Source organism: Protopterus annectens, chromosome 13.part0 (assembly GCF_019279795.1).
Source record: "Protopterus annectens isolate FY-2018-M chromosome 13.part0, PAN1.0, whole genome shotgun sequence".
Lineage (NCBI taxonomy): Eukaryota > Metazoa > Chordata > Ceratodontiformes > Protopteridae > Protopterus > Protopterus annectens.
Window position 1 is genome coordinate 402,035,424 of NC_056747.1, and position 25,090 is coordinate 402,060,513.

Sequence of the window (25,090 nt, forward strand, 5' to 3'; positions counted from 1 at the left end):
AAACAACAGAGGCTCCCAAAGCAGACACCCAAAAATCCACCACCTCAAAACATAACACATGCATCACATACTTCAATAAATCAGTGTGTCAAACAATCACAGCCCTTAAGACCAAACATCATGCCTGATACACTAGTAATAGGTGACTCTATAGTCAGACACACTGACGTTCCGCTTACCAGGCTGAACAAGGAGAGGGTAACGGTGAGCTGCTTATCGGGAGCTAGGATCCGCCACATAACACACGCACTCAGGTCACTCCAAAGCAAGTACAAATATGACTCCGTCATTGTCCATGCCGGCGTGAATGACCTGAGACGTACCTCCCTGGACTACATGAAAAGAGACATAGAGGAGCTCTCTGATTATGTAGCCCAGGCTGGTATGACCCTGACCCTGAGCAGCATCTTGCCCTCACCAAGAATGATGCCACAATACAAAGACAAGATGACCAGCTTTAATAATTGGCTCAAATACTGGTGTCATTCTAGGGGATCCAATGTCTGTCTGCTTGGGATGACATGCTGGACAAGCCACGCTGCTTCGCAAGGGACGGCTTGCATCTGTCACCACTGGGCTTCCGGATATTGGCTAAGGCTCTTGCCTCCCCCATAGTGCCTTTTTTAGGCAAGGCTCAAAAGACAAACCCACCTCCTTAGAAAACAAAAATGGAAAAAAATTAAGGGTAATGCTGCTCAACGCCAGAAGTCTAAATCTCAAGCTGCAGGCTCTCAAAGCACTCCTCAGTATGGAGGACATTGATGTCTGTGCAGTAACTGAAACCTGGTTCAAGGCTCCTGAGAGCACCACAGCACTACCAGGCTATACCTCGTATCATGCTTTTCGGCCCCAAAACTCGGGCCAAACCAAAAAGGGAGGGGGAGTGTCCATATTCATCAAGGACACCCACATCTCCAGGTTAGTGGCAAGACATGAAGCATCAGAGACCATCCAGGTGCAACTAACCGTAGGCAAAACTGCTATACAACTGGTAGCATGTTACAGACCACCCTCCCAATCTCAGGAACCCCACTCAGCCTTCCTGAAGACATTGGAGGATATGAATGTCTCACCAAACACCATCATATTGGGAGACTTCAACTACCCTAACATAGACTGGGTGCATTATTCTAGCCCAAACACCCTAGCCCAAAGGTTCCTGGAATTCATAAATTCAAACGCAATGGAACAGCTAGTCACCTCTCCCACATGGGGAGATAATATACTAGACCTGATCATCACAAACATGGGGACAAAGTGCTCCACACTGGAAGTATACCCTTCACTAGTGAGAATCACCCTGGGTATACATATCCCACCTCCACCCCCAACACAAAAGACTACAGTGAAAAACTTCTCAAAAGCCGACTTTACACTTCTTAAAAACTGAGATGGTATCCTTTAAGCCCACTGGGACAGTGGAAACCACATCCCACAATGCAGAATCCTTCACAAATGCTTTCTACGGACATCTCCAAGAATGCATGGATCATGCAATCCCAAATAAAACCAAGACCCTCTCCAAGGGCAGGCGTCCTGTCTGGTGGACCCCAGCCATAAACAAATTGTATAACAAAAGAAGGAAGCTACTGCACAACAGAGCAAAATCCCATAAAGAGAAGGCATCTCTGATCAGCACTAGTAGAAAGCTACGTTCTCTCATAAAAACATCCAAGGCCAACTTTGAGAGAAAAATCGCTATGGACACTAAAGATAACCACAAGGCCTTCTTCAGCTATGTTAGAAACCTGGGCGGAAACCCTCAGATATGTTCAGAATTAGTTCACAATGACAAAAAATACACTGAACCACAGATATTGCCAACATTCTGGCAGACAGGTTCAGTGCAAATTTCTCCCCTCCCTCACCCCCAAAAGAAGAAATACTTATCCCAGCTGAATGTAACCTCCCTGTCATCTCAGATGTCCAGGTGAGAACCGCCCTCAGCAAAGCTAAACACACAGCATCAATGGGACCTGACGGTATCCCGGGTTGTGTGCTACGTGAACTCGAAGAGGAGCTAAACCCGCACATAAAAATGCTATTTAACCTTAGCCTTACTACAGGATATGTACCTGAAAACTGGCGTACAGCAACAGTAGTCCCACTCCACAAAGGAGGCACCTCTACTGACCCTGGTAACTACCGCCCCATAAGCTTAACCAGCCTGGTCTGCAAAGCTATGGAAAGAATCATTATGGAACTAATAAACAGAGACATTGGGGACTTACAGACACTTGATCCTACCCAGTTCGGCTTTGTAAAAGGCAGATCCTGCCTTTTAAACCTGGCTGACTTTTTCGAAACAGTCACTAGAGCCATTGACAAGGGCAAAGCAGTCCATACAGCCTACCTGGACTTGGCTAAAGCTTTCGACACAATACCCCACTCTGGCATCATAGACAAGCTCAACAGCTTAAATGTAAATCCATATGTCATAAGATGGGTGGCAAACTGGCTAAAGGATAGAACCCATAAAGTCAAAATCGCTGGAGCCATGTCAGACTCAAAGCCAGTGACAAGTGGTGTCCCACAGGGCTCTGTCCTGGGACCCCTCTTGTTCGGCATTTATTTCTCAGATGTGAAAGCAAACATGGGAGGGTTGTGGCTGACAAAGTTCGCAGATGACTGCAAACTAGGCACCATAGTCGATACACCAGCTGACACATACATCCTACAGAAAGGCCTCACTGAAACGGACAACTGGTGCCGGAGTCATGGCCTTAAACTAAATGCCAAAAATGTATAGTCATCCACTTTGGGAAAAACAAAGTGCCCACAAATTATCACATAGGCGGTAACCCACTGAGTACGGAAAAAGTAATCAGAGACCTGGGGACCCAAGTCGATAGTGACCTCTCATTTGACACCCACGTTGCCAAAGTGGTTAGAAAGACTTTCTACCTTGCCCACCTTATCATGAAGGGATTCACATCCAGATCAAAGGAGGTCATTTTGCCCCTGTACTCCTCCCTTATCAGGCCCATGATTGAGTACAATGCCCCATTTGGTATGTACCTCACCCGGCACTTGCAACAGCTAGAGAGACCCCAAAAGTACCTCACCAAGAGGATCAAGGGTCTCCAACATATGTCATATGCTGCCAGACTAAAGAAACTCCAACTCTATTCAGTAGCATACTGCCTACTCAAGGTGATCTGTGCCTGACGTACAAGGCCATGTCCAATCAGGAATTGATGGACATGCTCCACCTCAAAAAATCCAAATCCATCAGAACCACGAGAGCTAAAGATTTGAACCTCAGCACAAATATGAATAGGACATGTTGGAGGGACAGATTCATAACTCAGAGGCTTCCCATACTTTGGAACAGAATCCCAGTTCATGTTAGGCAGAGTCCCTCACTGACTCTCTTCAAGAGAAATCTTGACGAGTGGATGGGAGATCGTAGGTTTACCCCAGGGGTCATCTCTGTGTCACTACTAGACAGAGGCACAGTAAACTAATTCTATTATGTAAGGGGGTCTTCACTGTGTCACTACTAGACAGAGGCACAGTATTCTAAATCTATTCTGTACACTTTTGTACCATTACATGGGGTGGTGAAAGCCACATCACTATGGCTAGGCTTATAAATGCCCCACGGCAGATAGCCTAGTACCAAACTATGAAACTATGAATTGGCAATTTAATGCTCTTGCAGCTAAAGTGGCTGAAGTGTATACTTTTTTTCCCATTCTGTCTAAAGCTCTGCTTTCTTTGTCAGTTGGAATGGGATTACTAGATGAGCTTGCCCTAGCACCTTTAGGGCTTTGAGTAATGACTTCAGGGACTGCGGTAGGATTCCTGAAAAGATATTTGTGGGTGTCTTGCACCCTGTAATATCTGTCTGGTTTTCTGGGTGCTGGGGGGAGAGAATCTGGTGAAATGGCAAATTCTAGAAAAACATCCTCCACTACATCCAGGATAGGTGGAATGGCAAGAGGTTTATGCTGGGGCTGGTTAAGGAGCTCTCTCAGTATCTTCTTAGATTGAGGGTAATCTTGGGCCTCCCATTGAAAATGCTCTGTGAGGGAATTTAAGGTTTCTGCAAAGGAAAAGTCCTCAGGTGGGGAGGCGGAAGGAATGGGGTCATCAGCATCAGAGTTCTCAAATGCTTTTAAGGGCTGGTCTTCCATGTCTGACTCCTCAAGGACAGAGTCTTCTGATTCCTGGTCAGAGAAGGTCTCAGGGGAGGCATCCCTTTTTCTTTTGGCTGGGGTGGAAGGATGGGGTTGGCTTCCCCTATTAAGAGTCATCAAGTCTTCTGCCATCCTGAGCAGTTGCTGCGACTGAGGAGCAGGCAGGCTAGGTGTAGGTCGGTGGCTGTGTCCTTGGGGAGGGACCTTTTTGGGGGTAGTCTTAGGCTTGGGCCTGGATGGGTCGGTAGTCTTATACAAAAGTAAGTTTAACTGGGGGAGTTGTCGTTGGTCTGAATCTGGCTTCGGTAGTTGGTGGAGTCTCAGTGGAAGCCGGTGCCTGCAAAGCTGCCCCGAACCTGACCGTGTGAGGAAGAGGTGACATACCAGTAGAGGGAGGTGGATCCGGCGGTGTACCGGACTCCGAATGGGTCTTGGTAGAGGCCTGCAATGGTTCCTCGGCTGGTGTCAGAGGCTGTGAAGGCACCTCACTGACTTCAGCAGTAGCACTGAGTGGGAAAGTACCAGAATTTTGACTTGAGTCGTCAGTGGGTCTAACCTTTAGAGGCCTATCTCTATTTTTTTTCTTTCTTTTTTCTAGGCAAGTCAGTAGCCAGTTGAGAGACCGAAGTCATTTTGCATTGAAAAAAAGACTCACTAAAATGCCTAGCTACAATTTCAGCTTTTCTACGTATGGTTCTAGCATTAAACACGGCACAGAACCAACACCTGGGGACATTGTGATCTGGGCTTAAACAAGTGACGCAGAGAAAATGGAAGTCTTGGTGTGGGATCTGCTTTCTAATACTGAGACAATTATTAACTTTCTCTGACATTGGCTAAAAGCAAGAATTATGTTCTCCAATGGGGTACTTAGCTTTAGACGGTTTTCCTCACTCTAGCAACAGCTGACCAATACACTCGCAAGACTGCTTCTGCTTCGGGCTCCACGGCAAGAAAGACTGATGTAATGGCATCGGCTGTCAGTCTTTATAGCCCTGACGACCTGACATCAGTCACAGTCTCTGAACAACCGATGGAAGAGGGAAATCCCTTACTCTGGTATTCAGCCCAAAAGAGGGCTACCCAACAGGGATAACCCACAAATGATGACTGCAACAGTGAAACAAGAAGAACATCTTCCTGGAGCATTTGTCCATTCGTATGTGGTAATATGCATCCTGAAGATCTGTCGAGCACATCCAGTTGTCTTTCTTCAGAAAGGGAAGAATTGACTGTAGCCTGACCATCCGGAACTTTGCCTGCTGAACTGATTTGTTCAACACGCTGAGATCCAAAATTGGTCTCCAGTCCCTATTCATTTTTGGAACTACAAAGACTCTCGAGTAGGTTCTGAATCCTATCTGGTCTGGCGGGACTTCTTGGATGACTCTTTTGTCCAGCAGTTTTTGAATTTCTTGCCCTGCCGAATCCCTCTGATTGGGTGGAACATCGGGGATTTTCTTGTATACAGGGGAAGGATGAGAAAAGGGAATGATATAGCCTCTTGATACTGTCCATTGCACCCAGGAATCTGTTATGTTTAGCCAGGCATTTAGGTGCAAGGACAAGTGTCCCCCAACTGCTTCCAGAGGAAGACAGTCGGGCCTCCTTTCAGGAGTGCTGAAAGGGCTTCACTGGAAAGGAATCTCTGAAGCCCTGGTTTTGCAGACCATCTCTGCCATGAGGGTGGCATCTTCCATTTTGGTCCCCCCCCGACCCTGGGGGAACTCCCTCCACGTGTATCTTGGAAAGGTCCTTAGGATTTTTTTGAACCAAACTTTTCCACCACTCCTCTGGTTCCTAGAAAAGGACCTTTGGAGGGTGGAGAAATGTATGCCCACAGCAGAAAGGATCTTACTATCCTTCTCACACCTGGACCAAATCCTCTTTTACTTTAGGGCCAAACAAGGATGTTCTGTGAAAGGAAGCTTTGATGAAAGAAGAATGGTTCCGCAAAGTCATATAGGCGCATCCAGGTGCGTCTCCCTATGGCTACTCCTGTACCTGCTGCTCTGGAATTTCCTTCGGCTGTATGTGCGATTACTCATGGATGAATCAGACACAGACTCCAGGGTGGCTTGCTGAGAAGCCAAAAAATCCAAGAAAGTCAGTAGAGGAAACCGCAACCACGCCAACACTGTAGGCAAAATAAATCGCTAAATAGAATTTTTATTAACGTTCACAATATACACTCTTAAACGTTTTCGTCATGCAGTTGCTTGACTTCATCAGATAAAAAACTGGGATTTCAGCTCATCTTATATAGCCTTAATAAATTGATAAAACAATTAATCAATTAGTATTTAAAATTTAAAATGGTAAACATCCATTTTAAAGAATCCTTACTTTTTAAAAACATATAAAAATTCTTATAACATTGATATACTTTTGTGTTAATAAGAATTAACATATTTTGTGAATTTCATAAAATTGTTGAGGTTTATGTTAAAATATATATATAAATAATGAATATTAATAAATAATGACAGTCAAATGAACACAGATAATCTATTGTACTTATATAATGCTGTATTAAATATATATAAAAATTATATATATATATATATATATATATATATATATATATATATATATATATAAAAAAGAAATTGTTACATGGAACTTGATGTAAATAAATGTCTTGTTATTATATTCTGCCTGCTTTAAGCTTGAGAAGTGGAGCAATAGAAATAGTATCATTTAAACCTGGGGACCTGTTAGCTTCTAATGTTATCTGCCAACAGGTTTCTTTATGTTCTAATTTAATTTCCCAAGGTCCTCCCCTATTGTCCCTGGCCATCATCTCAATAACAAAAAATAAAAATTTAGCAGATGTACATGCCAGAGTATGGCGGTATAGAGCATTGTTAGAATTGTTCTTAACTATCTCATAATAATGTTCATAGATCCTTCTTTTTAGGGATCTTTCCGTTTTGCCAACATAAAATGCTTGGCATTGTTGGCATGTCGCCAAGTATATAAGTCCCTGGCTGTTGCAATTGGAGTAAGAGGTTGCCCTAATCCATCTGTTTCTGGACATTAAATAAATTTTGTCAGTGTTAGAAATAAATCTGCACTGTGTACAGGTTCCACACTTGTAAGTGCCCTTGCACTGATTTGAATATCTATTAATAACAGTATCATGTTCAAGAATATTCTTAATGTTGTACCCTCTTCTGTATACAACATTCACATTTTTGTTCTTGAGCTTAACAAGGTCAGTTATATCCCTAAAAGCTGCCCACTCATCATTAATAATCTTCCTAATAATACCAGAATTTGCACTATATTGGGTTACAAAGGCTTTACTATACTGAAAATCATGTTTCGAATGTTCACTCTGGCCCGTATTTTTCTCTAAGATACCTGTACCCAAAATGGGCTTAAATTTAGTTGTTCTGCCTTGTAAAACCTCTTGTTTAATATTGTCAATAAACTTGTCAGGGTATCCCCTTTCACGAAACATGTCAAAAAGTTTGACACATTCTAATTTGAATTCATTTTCATTCGAGGTCATTCTTGAAACCCTAACATTCTTTGACAATGCTAAACTTTTGATGTCTTGGATGTGAACTGTTATAATGGATGTAACTATTAGAAAAAGTAGGCTTCCTATAAATAGCCGATTTGAAGTCACTGTCCAGTACTGAAAGTGTTACATCCAAATAGTTGACCTTATTAAAATGCATCTGGTAAGTAAAAGACAAAAAATCTGTTGTATTATTTAAATAGTTTATAAATTCCAAAACCATGTCAGTTGGTCCTGTCCAAAAAATACATATATCGTCTAAAAATCTGGAATAAAAAGTCCAATTGATCTGATATTTGCTATTCAAGACATATTTATTCTCCCAGACATTCAATATATCATCAGCATAAGTGGGGGCAAAATTAGCTCCCATAGGTACACCAGAAAGCTGTTTAAAATATTCGCCCGAAAAGTACAAAAAAATTATTATTTAGTACTAATTTGGCTAGTTCAAGGGTTAGAAAAATATCATTTTCACTTACATTAACTCTTTCTCTCAAAGCCTCTTCAAGCCACAGTAAACCCTGTTGGTGCGGAATAACAGAAAAGAGATCTACAACGTCTATAGTAAGAAATACTAAATTAGGGTCATAAAATTCCGGTGTTATCTTACTCAAAAATTCCCAAGAGTCCTTTAACAAATGGGATCCCTGTCCCAAAGTATTTTGAGTTTTTTGTCAAGTAATTTAGATACAGATGAAATAATGGAACCCTCTGCTGACACTATGGGTCTCAAGGGGGGATCTTTGATGTCCTTATGTATTTTAGGTACCCCAAAAATTGCTGGTAATCTAGGGTATTCATTTTCTAAAAATGTATATGTATTGCAATCTCTAACATCCTGGTCTAATAGGTCCTTGATAGCAAATTTTATCTTTTTGTATGAAATGTGTATTTCCTTTATAGAAGCTGATGTATAACGATTATAATCATGTAAAATAGCATACATTTTGCTGTCATACATGTATTTGTTCATTAGAACGATACCACCCCCTTTGTCTGGTTCCATTATTCTTATTTCAGCATTTTGACTGAGATAAGTTAATAATTCTTGTTCTGCTGCAGTTAAATTATGAGAATATCTATATTTTTTACAACTTATTCTTAGTTTTTTCTCAATTCTGTTCTCTAAATTTTTTAGTTGAGGGTGTACAGGTGGATTGTATACACCAGTTCTGTATTGAATCGAAATGTCATGATTTTTACTACTTCCCAACAAATTTTCCAAATTGAGTTTCCTGATAAACATCTTAAGATCCAAAATAACATGGGTAATGTTACTATTTTTGTGTGGAACATACTTAAAACCCTTGGTGAATAAATCAAAAAACGTATTTGTTATAAGAATGTCCCTGTAGTTATAAATATGATATCCTGCTCTATTAACTACAGAAAAAATTTCCCCTTGCAATTCTACATTAATAGGCCCTCTACCATCTACCATTTCCGGTATCTGTTCTGGTTCCTGTTGGTTTTGTATCTCCCTCCCTGTTGTTGGGGAAGGCGAGCTGGGGAAAAATGGTAACTGTTTTGTTGATTTCGGATTCTTTCTGATCTCCTAGGTAGAACATCCTGTTCTAAATAGTCCCCTTCATGGTTATTATCTACACCCCCTTAAAATGGAATTATTGTGGGAAGTATCCTGAGGACAAGGCATATTAATACCATTTTGACCCTTTTCATAAAACTTGAAATGTACCGGTGGGGGTTTAGGATATTGTCGCCCCTCTTGGTACTCTTTGATATCTTGATCAAGTTTTTTATGTTTTCTACGTAATATCTCATCACATTTCTTGCCAACTTGTACCCTTATATCGTAGTACTTTTTCTTCTCCTGTTCAACAGTAAATAACAAATCATTTATAACAAATTCGTTATACTTATCAATATCTTTCTCTAAAACACGCATATCACGTTCATTCTTGTTAATAATGGCTTGGACTATGTTAAAGCCACACTGGTCAAATGCTTTTATAAGTTCCTGACGAAATTCACTACCATCTAAAACGTTATTAGGCTATTTAAAGATACAAAGTCCCTTAGGGACTATTTTTTTATGTAAACATTCATGTAGGTATAAATTGTCCAATTGTAAAGTCTTATACCTATAAAGTGAAGTCTGTAAAGCAGTCAATTGTTCAGCGAAGGTACTGTTCTCCACTATATTAGCTCCGCTCCTTCCATCAGGGTTGAAAATAGGTTTAGCCTGTATCCACTCCTGAAACGTAGATGGTTGTTCGCGATAAATGTTAGTCTCTTCTTCTTCGTTAACTACAGGATGATTAGAGCGTAACGCTCTTGGAGTAACCCGAAAATCAGTAGATGATGCACTGGAATCAACTTCCGTATGTCGGGCTGTACCATCCTGGTTAGATTCTCTAGGTGGTAAAGGAACTAGAGTAGATCCCGTTAAGGGGTTAGCTTTCATGCCCTGATGGTTAATTTTGAGTGCATGGCTCAAAGGCATGAGGAGTTCTATTAATTGAGTTAGTTGCCCAGTAAGCTTCCGAATTTCGCCAACCTCTGTCCGAAACATAATGTCCGCAGTGTCCGTGGATTTGGTCTCCCCCAACCGAGTCGCCATATGGAACACCAAAACACAGAAAGTATACTCGACTGACTAAAACACACCAAAAAATCCAAGAAAGTCAGTAGAGGAAACCGCAACCACACCAACACTGTAGGCGAAATAAATCGCTAAATAGAATTTTTATTAATGTTCACAATATACACTCAAACGTTTTCGTCATGCAGTTGCTTGACTTCATCAGATAAAAAACTGGGATTTCAGCTCATCTTATATAGCCTTAATATATATAGCTTGCTGAGAAGCCACTTTCTCTTGTACTCCCTCAGCTACAGCTACAATTCCTTAATCAGATCCCGCTGAAGTCTTATAAAGTGTGCCAAGAACTTCAAAGACCTTATACCAATGCTTGACGAAACATAGACCTGCTTCCCAAATCTGTCCATAGCCCGAGACTCCCTGTTGGGCACATGGACAGATGAACTCTCCTCAGCAATTTCCTTTTTACTGGTGGCCATTATGACCACAACATCTACAGCTAACCCCCTGGCCCAGAACTATTTATCTTCCGGGACTGATAATATTTTGTCGAGTTCTTGGAGATGGGTTCAATGGTGTCCAGAGTCTTCCATTCTCCCTGTGAAATCAACTGAATGAGTTTGTCAATGGGTGGGGTCACCCAAGAGGTAGACGGGCAGGTGCTGAAAGCCTGAAGGTAAACAGATTCCTCAGAGGAAGGGCTTTGGGACTTCCAGCCACCCTTTTGTTTTAAAATTTTAGGATGTCTCCAAAGGAGACATTTTCAGGTGGTGACTGTGGGGACCCTTCCCACTCATCAAAATCTGTGTCCTGGGTGACTTATTCCTGAGAGGAATCTAAGTGCTTCCTCTTGCATTTCTTTTTCTGAGGGACATCCTCAGGGGACTGGGGAGGTGTCAAAAGATGACAGAACCTGACTCTGACAAACCTGAGACTTTAGCACTCGCTGTCCCAGTGGAGAGGCAGGTGGAATAATAGAGCTGGGGGGGGTGACATGTTCCAAGAGGGAAGTTGTTGTCTGAGTCACAGTGAGAAGGCCCTGTCCATTGCCTTGCAGGGAACCCCCCCCCCCCAAAGAGGGAAGGGAACCTGGAACCGAGACAGACTACATCAAGACTGGGGTCACTCCCCGCTCTGATGAATAGACTCTTGAAGACACAAGCCAGAGCTGAACTAACTTCAGCTGAAGTCCCAAGGAGCAGGGGATGGCTCCAAAAAACCTGCAGTCGAGTCCTGCTCCCCGGAACCGACAAGGTAGCTATGGCTCTGAGAGGTCTCTAGTTCCAAAGCCACCAAAGAGCTCAGGAGGGATTACTGGTTCTGAAGATGTGAAGATCTCAGAAACCAGCACAGTCGGTGCTAGGAGATCCAAAACAGATGACTCTTAAGGTTAGAGGAGGAGTGTTCAATGGAGTAAAAGAAGGCTCGATTACAAGACCCGAAGGGGATGGAACTGAAAGGGGGCCTGAAAGTCCTCTAGCCTGCAAGATTTTATTCACCAGTCTCTCCAAGTCAAATTCAAGAAAGACTTTTGGTGGAGTGGATAGATGAAGTTGAAGGAGACTTAGGCCTCTGCAGAAACACTTCTGGAAGTTCTCCAGTGAAAATAAAGAACGAAAGAAAGCTTAACAGAGAGGGAGGGGAAACTATTAACAATAACAGTTAAGAAAAATACACCAACACACAAGGGGAAAGAATATCAGCAATGATATTTTAAAGTTATACTACATGTACGAAAAAATATTAAAGTAGAAAGAGGGAAATCTCTGAGAAATAAAATGAAAAATTGACCTAAACCCACTGAAATCTGAGAACACTGGCAAAACGCGACTGTTTCAGAAAAGTGGCAAACGAGATCTGAGGTAATTGTGAGAGAGTGGTTGTGGGTAGAGGTGAAGATCAAGAGTTTTTGGCTGGCAAGAGCTGCAGTAACAGCTGAGTCAATTCCAATATCGGAACCGGACCCATCTGTCAAGGATAAAATGAAGACTGACAACATCAGACTGAACACATTATGCTCTGGCAAGCTGCAAAAAAAGACAATGGGAATGAAAACCACTATGGGGGAATCTGTTTCTCACAATCAATACAGTCATTTTTCTTAGTAATCTTACTTAGATACAGTTGTTATCAGACAGTCAAATACTTGCTACAGCAGGAATAAAACAGCAAATGAATATTCCCTGTAAGAGTACTTATTCTTTCTTTCCAAACAGGCCACCCAAAGGACTGATGCCAACCAAGGTTCATGTGACCATACTACTACTGTGACATGAATATATAACGCTATTATTAGCCGATGAGGACTGCAACAGTAAATTATATGATGAACATTTTACTTTACACTGGAATGAAGCTCCAAGGGACACTACCTGCTTGCCTGCCATAGGGGTGGTGAAGGTGCAGATATTAAGGGGAACACTGGGAAGTGACATCTGCAAGGTGTAGACCAAGGAAACCACCTTGCATGTTTTGTGCAGTATGCCACATGAAAGTAAATGCCCCATGACATCCTTTGCAATTGGCAAGTCCCTACCCTGCATTATTCTAAGCATTCTCTGGATTTGGGCCAAAACAGCAAACAAAAATCAAAAGCCACCCTGATGGCTCCCTGAACGTTGACCCTTCTTGGTCAACTCAGGAACTATTGGGCTAAGTGGCCAGGTGGGCGGAATGATCCAGTAGGCAGTGGGGGAAAAATGAGCAAAAACAAAAATCGCTACACTCTAAGAGAAATTAAGCCGGTGATCATCTGGGGAGGTACTTGGTATGCTCCTGTTCTAGAATAATCTAATAATAGGAAGAAGAATTTTTCAAAATATTTTCCCCTTAAAACATACCAAATGACAAGACATTATTTCACTTCCACACTGAGTCCAAAGTTTATGACTGTGAAACTTAAAACTGCCTCCCTACTGTTATTTAGAGGGAGAAAAACTATAAATAACTGGTGAAAGAAATGGACATGCAGGGAAAATAAATTGAATAATGCACCCAAGCAAACCTGTGTTCCTCAAGTGGGTACCTTCATTCTAACTTGAAATAGTTTTGTAACTGTGTGTGTGTGTGTGTGTGTGTGGGGGGGGGTGTCATGAAAAGAATGGCGAGAGAGACATAAAAACAGAATTAATGTGGCCAGCGGCATAATAGTTGCATTAAACTGAAAAGGGGACTGGAATGTCAGAAAGCCACATGCAGTCAAGTGGAGCGGCAAGAGTGCATTTTAATTTACACACTGATGCATCACTTTAAGTGTCATCTTTCATCACATACCATCTGACTTGCAAAGGAGGCCTGCCTGAGAGACTTGAGTAGATGTACAGATCCAAAAAAGAAGTTATGTACTCACCATAACGTTCCATGTTGGTAGTCCATCTCACCCTTTATTTTTACATATGGGTTCGGCACCGACTCGGTCGATTTTCAAGCTCGAAGACTTCTGGTTGGCTCGTGACTAAGCAGGTATCCCATGGTGCACCAGTGCAATCCCCAGATCTTGTCTGCTGCTCGCTAGAAATAGAAAGAAACCCCTAACCAACAAACCAATACTAAAAGGTCACCAACCAAGAAATTTAAAGTATTACCTCCAGATCTTCCAGGATGGGGGCAGAAGGGCGGGTTGGTAAAAATGAAGGGTGACATGGACTACCAACATGGAATGTTATGGTGAGTACATTAACTTCTTTATGTTAGGTAGTCCAATCTCACCTTCATTTTTAAATATGGGACAGTGTTCCTAGCGCCTTATTCTTGGGTGGCTCATTGGAAGATACTCCTGAGCACCGTGGAGCCAAAGGATGCTCTACCCCTAGAAGCCAAATCCAACTTATAATGAGTAATGAAGGTGTGAGGTGTAGCCCACGTAGCTGCTGCACTGATATGATCAATTGGTACCCAGGCTTGAAAGGCTGCAGAGGTAGACTGAAACCTGGTAAAGTGAGCCTTGATCCTGTGGGGTAAAGGTCTGCCCTCCGAACTGTAGATGAAAGCTATGCAACTCGAAATCCAATGTCACCTTAGAAACTGGTAAGCCCAATCTGGAATCAGAAAAAGAAACAAACAACTGGTCTGACTTCCGAAATTCTTTGGTCCATTGCAAATAAAAACGTAGCTGTCTGTGAACATCTAGCTGGTGGAAATGATATTCAGCTGCATTGCTATGATTTGGAAAGAAAACTGGAAGCTCAATGGACTGGTTCAATGTGGCAGAAGAACAAACTTTGGGAACAAACGAAGGATTGGTATGTAAGGAAACCCTGTCTTTATGAAAGACTAAATAAGGTGGCCTAATAGACAGGGCATGTAGCTCAGAAACACATCTGGCTGATGTAATAGCTACTAAGAACACAGTCTTCCAAGACAAATACTTTAAGGAAGATGAATGAGATGGTTCAAAGGGAGGGGATGTTAGTTTGGACAACACAAAATTTAAGTCCCAAGAAGCTGCAGGTTCTTGTAAAGGTGGTCTCAGTAAAGTGGCTCCTCTCAAGAAAGTCTTGCATAGCTTATGAGACATAAGGTTGACATCTGGAGACCCTAAATAAAAATGGAGATAGCCGCCAATTGTACTTTGATGGTGGCCGCGGCAGATCCCTGCTGAAAAAGCTCCAAAAGGAATTCCAGAATCGCAGGAATGGGAGCAGTGTAAGGATCCACTTTCATTTTCTGTGCCCAAATAGAGAACCTTTTCCATTTACTGTCATACAGCCTTCCTGGTTGAGGGTTTATGCGAGTATAAAATATTATGGGACACTGATGACAAAACACCATGAAGCCTGACTAGAGATGGAACTGGAGCAGCCAAGCTGTCAATTTGAGGGTGTGATGAGAGAGGTGTAGCGAACCCGACATGTGGGTCAATAGATCTGGAACTGTGTCCAGAATCCAAGGATCGTCCAGGAGAAGAGGCTCGAGGAAGGCGATCCAGACCTGACGAGGCCAATAAGGAGCAATGAGGATTAACTTGCTTCCCAGTCGGTTGGCTTTCTGTATCACTTTGGGGATAAGAGGGAATGGAGGAAAAGCATAGGCCAATCGTGGACCAGAGCGTCTCTGTGTGTTTCCCCCCGGAGGGGGAATTAGGGAAAAATAACTGCTGCACTTGGCATTGACTGGACTGGCAAAAAGGTCGCAGTAAGGTTTTCCCCATTTTCGGAAAATCTGTTCCACTATTTCCCGTTACAGAGACCACTCGTGGGGCAGCAAGATTGCCCGGCTCAGCTTGTCAGCTAACACGTTGGTTGTCCCCGGAATGTGCGCTGCCACCAGAAAGCGATGGGAAGAAATCACCCATTCCCAAACTCGCATGGCCTCTCGACAGATTGGGTAAGATCTGGTACCGCCCTGTTTGTTGATATACCACACAACCGACATGTTGTCTGATTGTATCGCAATCATCCCTGGAGGAAGATGGTCCTGAAGTGCTTGCAATGCCAGAAGCACCGCTCTCATCTCCAGAACATTGATATGCAGATGAGCCTCCTGTTCCTGCCATGTGCCGTGGACAGTCCTGCCAAGATAATGCCCCCCCACCCAACCTGGGAGGCATCCGTGGTCACAGTGGCAACGGGTTGGGTAGGCACAAAGGGAGCTCCCGTGAACAGGTTGTTGGGGGCTATCCACCAACGAAGGTCCTTTTTGCATGATTCCATCAGCAGAACAGGGTGATTCAGAGGTAGACATTGGAATGACCACTGGGAGAACAGGAGCCATTGAAGGATTCTCATGTGCAACCTGGCTAAAGGTATTAACAGAATGGTTGAGGCCATCGTTCCAAGAAGTTGAAGAATCTATTTTGCTTTTACCTTCCGAAGCGGAAAAAGATGCTGAACTTGTGAGATGAGGTTTTGTGCTCTTTCGGCGGGAAGATGAACTGTCATATCCACTGTGTCTACCTCTGCGCCTAAAAAAATCACAAATTGCGAGGGCAGTAATGCAGATTTTTCCCAGTTTATGGAGATCCCTAGTTGAGCACAAAGCTGGATGGTGGCGTCCCTGTTTTGGAGGAGTACATGTCTGATGGGGGTGGTAAGGAGCCAGTCATCCAAATACGGAAGCACCTGGAATCCCTGACGTCTCAGGTGAGCTGTCACTACTGCCATGCATTTGGTGAACATCCTGGAGGCTGTGGTGAGACCAAAGGGCAGAGCACGAAACTGATAATGGCTGGCTCCCAGCCGGAAGCATAGCTACCTCCTTGACGCCTTGTCCATTTTTATATGGTAGTAGGCGTCTTGCAGATCCAGAGAGCACATCCAATAGTCTTTCCCTAACAACGGTAGTATCGACTGCAGTGTGACCATCCAAAACTTGTCCTTTTTCACAGATTCGTTTAATCTGCTGAGGTCCAATATTGCCTCTAGTCTCCTGTTCGTTTTGGGACTAAAAAGAACATGGAGTAAGTTCTGGATCCTGTCTGGTCTGCCGAGATGGGCTGGATGACTCTTTTTGAGAGCAACTTGTTGATCTCCACAGTTGCCTGATCCCTGTGATTGGGTGGAACATCTGGGATCTTCTTGGGAACAAATGGTGGAAGGGAAAAGGGTATGATATAGCCTCCGGTAACAACACTTTGTACCCACTTGTTTTGGGTTATATTTAGCCAGGCTTCTTAATACAGAGAGATGAGACCCCCGACTGGCCCCAGAGAAACGCAGTTGGGCCCCACATCAGGAGCGCTGATAAGGCCGCCCTCGAAAGGAATCATGGCCTTGCTGGTATTGCGGACCGCCCCTGCCTCTAGGGCAGTGACTACCATTTCCTCCTCCTCTGAAGGAGGATTCACTCTGTGTGTCCGGAAAGGCCCTCTGGGACTTTTTGAACCACTTTGACCTGTGGGGTATGGTCGAGAGGTGACGGTAAAACAGACTCCTACGGCAGAGAGAGTCTTTCCTTCCTGCTCACACCGAGTGAGTGTTTCTTTCACCTTGGGATCAAACAAGGAGGAACCATCAAATGGGGCGTTGGTGAAGGTGGACTTAAAAGGCTCCGCAAAGTTACACAAGCGCATCCAGGAGTGGCGCCTAAGGGCAACTCCTGAACTCGCTGCTCTACTCGCTCCATCAGCCGCACGGCAGATCAGCCGCATGGAGAAGTTAGCTACCGAATTTAGGGTGGACAACTGAGCAGAGATCCTATCAGGGACTCCCTCAGGACAAGCACCCTGTATGGAATCTCCTAACTCCTTGAGGAGATCCCTCTGCAAAATCGTGAAATGGGTAAGATAGTTCAGAGATCGAAGTGTAAAAGCCTCTGAACTAAATACACGCTTTCCAAATCTGTCCATCTGTCAAGACTCCTTGTTTGGCGGAAGAAGTCTCCACCAACTCCTTCTTCGTGGCCGCCGCCACCACCATGGCATCTACGGGAATGCCCTTAGACAAGAATTCTTTTCCAGGAGGGGCAGACAGGAACTTATTTGGTCTTCTAGGAACTGGCTCCACGGCATCGGGAGTATCCCACACCTTCTGACTAGCCAGATCCATTAGCTCGTCAAAAGGTAGAGACACCCAAGAGGCAGAGGGTTGAGACCCGAAAGACTTCAGGCACACCAACTCCTCATCAGAAGGGTTGACAGTGGGCCATCGCACCTCTGTTTAAGGATCTCTAGAATGCCCACAAAGGAGACTTCATCAGATGACTTAGGGGACCCCTCCGACTCCTCGAGGTCAGTGTCCGATGTCAGAGACTCATCCTGGGAGTCAATATGCTTCCTCTTGTATACTCTCTTCCGACAGGGCTCCTCGAAAGGACCTTCTGGAGAGGCCCCGGAAGAGTGGGGGCCACCAGCCGGTGGCTCCTGAGGCTGCGGGTCTCTGCTGTCTCCGGAGAGAGTAGGTACTGAGACCGAAGTGGGAGCCCTGGGGGGAAGAGTGCTTGTACCACTGGCAGGGGCTGTAGATTGTGACAGCACACTCCTCATCACCTCAAAAGCAGACCTCTCCGGCTCCGAAGAGCGTCCCCACTCCGAAAAGACAAAGGATGGTGCCGGAGCCCGAGCCATTGGCTCCGAGACAGATGCAGGGTCCAAGCTCACCCTGGCGTAAGCACCAAGAGGAAGGCTCGGAACTGATGAAGATCGATTCAAACCCTCCCCCCTCTGCGCCGACAGAAGAGCTTCAGTCCCTGAACACGACGAATGGAGCCAAGCGTGCCGCTGCCGAACTCGGCTCCAATGCAACAGCAAGGGGAGCCGGAACCGAGGGTTCCTCTGTTGGTAACAAGCACTCCGGCTCCGAAAATCCAACATGGCTCGGAGGAGGAATCATGGATGAGGATAAAACTGGTTCGATTGGCTCCGGAGACGATTGGGTCGGAGCCAACAAAAATTTAGGCAGAGCAGACTTCAGGAGTTTCAGTACTACCCTCTCCACATCTTCTTCCGAAAGATTCCTGGAAGATCTAGAAGATAAAGTTGGGGATCTCGACCTAGCAGGAACTGGGGATTTGACCAGCAAGGAGACTGGTAGGGACTCTACAGACCGGCTCTGAGCAGCAGATTCAACTATTACCAAGGGTTCAGCAGTCGGCACCGAAGCACCTGTGACCGACTCTGAAACCATGGGGCTCTCCTTCGGCTCCGAAGACTGAGTTGTCGAGGAGACAGATTTTGTTAATTTGGAAGGCGGCTCTGAAACATCTGCCGATGCCAGAGAAGGCCTTTTTGAACCTTTTGATTTTGAGTCAGACCTTGACTTTGAAGACTTAGACGAAGAAGCAGACAAACCAGATAAGGCTTCCTCGAAGGTTGGCTTCAGAAGACCCCTGAGTATCAGTTTGTTCTTTCTCTCCTGCAACACTCTAGGAGAGAAAGCATGGCAGAACAAACATGATTCTTGCAAATGGATGGCTCCCAAGCAGTAGACACAGCTACTGAGGCCATCCGTCAAAGACATTTTCTGGGAGCACTTCATACATTTTTTTAATCCAGAGGGTTTGTGCTCCTTGCTATCTTTAGAAACTGCAAACACACAATCAACCAGGGGAGAAAAGAGAAAGAGAATAACTGAGGACTAGGTCCTCTAACTAAAACGGGCCTAGCCCTGAAGAAGAATTACACGAGGACTAGGTCCTCTATGTTAAACGGGCCTAGCCTGGTGTAAAAGAAACTAGGTTTTTCACTAAAACAACAGACAGATAATCAGTCACACAGGAAATATTTCCAATAAAAATACATTGGAGTAGAAACACGAAGACTAGGTCCTTTAAGTTAAACGGGCCTAGCCCTGTGAGGAACTGGATCTTCTAATTCAATCAGACCAAGTATACCACACCACACACACACACACACACGTTCAATAAGGAAAAAAATTTGCAACTGTAAAAGTGATTAAGACTACCAGTTAATAACTGATTAACTGGAAATTAATCAATAGGAGCCCCTATTGATTAAGAATGGCGAAACCGCCAAAACGAACTATCTAGGCAATAAAACGCAACTGCGCCTAACTACTGATACACAGGAGACTACTACTACTGGTCACACAAGACCACAAGGCAATTAAGGTAAAGCCCTATATGTATACTTTCCAGTAAATAACAGAAAAATGGCGAAACCGCCAAAATTAACGATCTAGGCAAAAAAGCGCAACTGCGCCTAACTACTGGTACACAGGATACTACTATTACGGTCACACAAGACCATAAGACAATTAAGGTAAAGCCCTATATATATATTTCCAGTAAATATGCAAAAAACCACTAGTTTAATGAAAAATGCAAAAGACTTAGCCAGAGCCAAGAGAAGCACATCCGAACTCACTGACACGGCAAACGAGATCTGGGGATTGCACTGGTGCACCATGGGATACCTGCTTAGCTACGAGCCAACAAGGAGTCTTCGAGCTTGAAGATCGGCTCCGAACCCATATGTAAAAATGAAGGTGAGAATGGACTACCTAACATCAACACTTTTCTTTTAATAAAAAGGGATCACGGAAAATGTATCAAGAGATCAACTGAAATTGTAAAACACAGCTATACTGTTAGCAATGTTACCATTCGTACTCATCATCAAGTTATTCAGTAATGCGGTAATGACCTGTAATATTCAAGAAAATGCATGAATAAGTCACAGTACAACATAAACCTTCTGTCTTAGTTCACAGGGAAACTACTGTATACAGAAGGCAAACAATACTGACATGTTAACCAGTAATGCATGCAATCAGAACTTACCAAGGTTGTTGTCTGTTAACACCTCCTTTACTCTCTTTGTTATACTGTAAGTGTCAAGCTCTGATGACATTGCTACCAGTTCCTGAATGCTAAGTGAAGAGTTACCAGCAACTGGCACAGGTGTATTTGACTGGGAATCTGTAACAGATGCATCACTTGAGTCCACCTGTTTTTCTTCCTTACAGCCATCTAAAGGAGGGCACGGAAGTTGCACCAACTCTGTAAGACTCTTCACAGATTCATTAGAGCTCATAGGAGATTCTGGAGCAGGACTGCAGCTGGCAGATGTCTTTGGAGTGTTTTCTGTAAATGTAATATTTTAACATACATTACAATGTAATTCACATACCACATTCCTGTAACACCCTTCCACTGCAAAAAAGTACAGCTGTGTAAGTACACTTATCTTAACAGTAGAGGTATGAATGATCACTGGTGCAGTAGCCTAAGCTATATGGGATATATCCTTCAGAACAACACAGAGAATGATGCAGAACTCCTGAGAGGACAATACTAGTAAAATAATAAAAGTTCACATCTTGACAAAAATATACAAAAAATAAGGAAGGATGGAAGGAAAGAGCAGCTACTGCAGCAGTGATCATTCAATCAATTAGTGTTATGGTAAGTCTACTCTCAGATGTACTACATTCTTCATATAGATCACTGCTGCAGTAGTCCAAGTTACATGAGCACACTACAACAGCTCAATAACTGGGAGGAGTAAAGATGAGAGTCCAAGAAATCCTGAAGAATTGTCCTAGCAAAGCCTGTCCTAGACCTGAGGAAGGAATCTTGTCTATAGTGCTTTGTAAATGTGTGCACAGAGGACCAAGTTCCTACTTCTAGAATACATCAAGAATCCAACCTTTTCCAAAAAGCCGTCCTGGTACAGTGAGAGCCTTTACCATGTTTGGAATTCTTTTGCTGTGGTGATTATAATACAATCATACTGAAATAGTCTGTGTTGACACAGGTTGTCCATTTTTGTTACCTTCACAAGAAATGAGCAACTGATCAGATGTTCTGAAATAATTTTTTCTTGTTAAGATAGTACTAAAGCTGTCTGGGGACATCCAAGATATGGAGTATCCTTTCTCTCTCATTTTTAGGTTCTAGAAAAAAGTCAGGGATATGGGTAATTTTGCTTAAAGCAAACTGGACTTTACCTTAGGCATAAAAGTTTAGTTCTCAAGGGAACCCTATCATCTGTTGCTAAATAAAGTCATACTGGAGAACTGTAAAAAGTGAAAGAATCTAAGTATGGCACGGACTGACAACAAAAAAGCATTCAATAGTATCCCATATTCATGGATAAAAGAGTGCTTAAAAATGTGCAAGACACAGCCTCTATACTAATCAACTACATTACAGTAACCATGAAATAGTGTCAGACCACTTTGGAATTAAGTCATGATAAAGGACAAATTATTATTCCAGGGATAAAAATCCAAAGAGGGATTATTCCAGGGTGACTCCCTGTCACCTCTGCTACTCTGTCTTAACCTTAATCTATTAAAATGTCTGCTTAACAGATTAGGCCATGGCTATAATTTGGCTCCTAGAAAACAACAAAGTGTAAAGACTTCTCATCTCTTTGTTGATGACTTAAAACTGTATAGCTCATCAGATGAGGAACTGAAAGCACGACTGCAAGTAGTCAAAACTTTTTCAGATGATATAAGAATGTCATCTGTTCTTGATAAATGTGCAAAAGCAACCTTTAAAGCAGGAAAATTGCAGCACCAGGAAAACATCAGTTTGGGACAAGAATGTGATATAAAAAAACTTGAGCAAGAAGGAGTGTATAAATACTTGGGAATTGATGAAGGATCAACAATAAAACAAACAAATGTGAATAAAATTTGGAAAGGAATATTTTAAGAGACTTAAATTAATCCTGAAAACAGTGTTGACATCTAGGAACAAAATTCAAGCTATAAACCAATTTGCTCTTCCTGTCCTAACATACCGTTTTGGAGTGATTGATTGGCCCCAAAACGTGTTGGATAGATTAGATAGGTAAATAAGAAGAATGCTTCCTGCTCACCAAATGATTTATAAAAAATCAGTGCAAACCAAAATCATGCATTCCCTCTTCTAAAGGAGGTACAGGCCTCCTTGAAATTGATTACATGTATACAGATCTGCAGTCTTGGGACTGCAGACATATTTGCTGACCTCACAGGACCCAAATGTAGTGAAAGTTTTGAAACATTATATAAGATGACTTCCCTGCTTAGTTTAGCAGAAGCATATCGACGTCAAGCAGGAATGGGAAAAAAAAAACAGAAGTAGATAAAAATCAGGCAGCAACTGAATGTGCCAAAAAACAAAAGAAAGAATATAAGGTGAAGGATCAGATGAGAAGGCAAAAAATGTGGAAAATGCATAAATATAATTGCAAGTACAGAAAACTTCTGGAAGAACGTCATGTTGATCAAGATCGAACACAGAAACGATTATAAGGAGAGGCAAGTTCAAACCAAATGATGAAAGGTTAATATTGGCAGCCCAAGATAGTGGGCCACGCACACTTTGATTTACAAAGTCCACTGAACATGTGGGAGAAACAGACAAATGTTGGTTTTGTAAAACAGAACTGGAAACAGTTGCACAGCTCGTTGCTGGGTGTGACATACTAATGGCAGAAGGACTGTATACTATATAATAATAATGTGTCAAGACTGTTGTACTGGGACTTGTGTAAACATTACGGTATTGAAGTAGCTGAAATCACTGGAAACATGAGCCATACGACATCACAGAAAATGATGAAGTCTACATCACATGGGATCACTCATTAGCAACAGTTCAAAAGACAAATGCGAGAAAACAAAATATAGTGGTCCAAGAAAAGAAGACAAAAGTAGCACTGATCATTGAAATCACTACACCCAGTGACTACAGTGTCTTGTGTACAGACAGACACAAAGTCATAAAATATCAGTATTTGCAGGCAGAAATGAGGGCAATGTGGAAGAAAAATACCCAGACAGCTCCAATAGTAGTAGGAGCAATGGGTCATACAAACTAATCTACAATCGTATTCAGATACGTTACCAATACATGTAACTCCATAAGAATAGCAGGAGGAGTCATTACTGGGCACATTACAAATGCTGAGAAGAGCACTTTTGGCTGACATCAAAGACTGAAGCAATACTAATGTTATGAACTTTAATCATACTTTGATTTAGGAATGGGGTCCATTACCGTCATGGAAACAGAAACCCAAAAGACTTGGAGAAATTAAAAAGAGAAAACCCTATTTTTGTGGAAAATGAGAGAAAGTCGACCCACCAAGACAGCTTGGGGATCCATGGGCAAACATGCTGAAATGGTCTAAAAATTAACCTTGATTCGAGGAATAAGGCATGCCACAGGAGAGTAACTTACTAGTCCTGAATGGGTGCCGATTATTTTCCTTGTCACCAACTGGAAAATGTTTTCCATTTAGTAATAAATATGATTTTCTAGTAGTAGGCTTTCTTGCCTCCATTAATACCTGCAGCAACTCCTTCAGGAAAAAGTACTTAAAAGGTATTAACATTTTATCATCCAGGCAGTCAAGCTGTAGTTTTTTTTTTTGGGGTGAACTGAATCAAACAGCAGTGATCTTGTGTGAGTAAACCCAGTCTGTGAGGACACTTATGTTAACTGCTACTGGCTATTTCCAAAAGAAGAGAGAACTAATGTTGCCTGGGCCAGAAAGGAATCACCACAATAATCTTTCGGGAGTCCTTCTGAATCTTAAGAATGACTGTGGATATTAGTAGAAATGGTGGAAAAGCATACGGGAACATTCTTGTCCAAGAAAAAGAAAATGCATCTATATTCTAGGCCTTCATGCAAGGAGTCCTGGAGCAGAGTTTCACCAAATGATTGTTGTGAGAGAAGACAAACGGATGTAATTGAGGTGCACCTCTGGATCAATTTTCAGAAGAGCCTCTGATTCAGTTTTCATTAGTGAAGGCCTGTCCTTGTCCTGATCAGCTTATCTGCAACATAAATTTTGCTCTGATAGTATGTAAGATGCCTGTTGATGAGACTGTGCTGAAAAGCTATATCTTAGCCTACCATAGTTAGTCTGCAGAGAGGGTAAAGATCTGGTTCCCCCCTTGCTTATTTACCACATCATTGCGGTGCTGTCTGTAAACACTTGTAGAGGTCTCGGGGACCTCAGATGTTTGACAGCTTTTATAAGAGAACACCTCATATGTGCTTTGGTCTGTATTTTTTACTCTGAAGATCCTGTACTTTCACTACCATAGATACTGCTTCCCAAGCAACATCTGAAGCTTCTGTTGTGACGGACTGTGATGGAGAAGGAAGGGAGAAAGGAGACCTGGATTATGAGAAATCTGCTACTACCACAAAATCCGCCTTTTCATAAACCTCAAAACTAAAATCTGAAATGTCAGAGGATGTTGGTTCTTGGACCACAAAAACTTCATGTACCACTGCATTTTTCTCATGTGCAGTTTTGCTACAAGACACAGAATCCTGAAAAATCCCCTTGCTGAAACACCAGCCGAAGTGGAAAAATGTAAGAATATATCTAAACACAGATCTATTTTTTTCTGTGGAAGAAAAACTCTTAACTGAGGTGTTCATGATACAACCCCAGGAAAACAATCCCATGAAAAGGAATCAGACTAGACTTTTTAAGTTCAC

At 42.8% G+C, this 25,090-nt stretch overlaps 1 protein-coding gene across 2 annotated transcripts in view; it reads right to left on the minus strand.

Annotated features, from left to right (window-relative positions):
* CUX1 (cut like homeobox 1) overlaps positions 1 to 25,090 on the minus strand; it is a 3,879,009-nt gene that overhangs the window by 1,098,541 nt on the left and 2,755,378 nt on the right. Inside the window, exon 20 of one of the 2 annotated variants that reach the window (XM_044054028.1) lies at positions 20,414 to 20,716. The exons of the other annotated variant lie outside the window; for it this stretch is intronic. Coding sequence (XP_043909963.1) covers positions 20,414 to 20,716 — 303 coding nt within the window. The remainder of the gene's footprint in view (positions 1 to 20,413; positions 20,717 to 25,090) is intronic. 2 annotated transcript variants of the gene reach the window in all.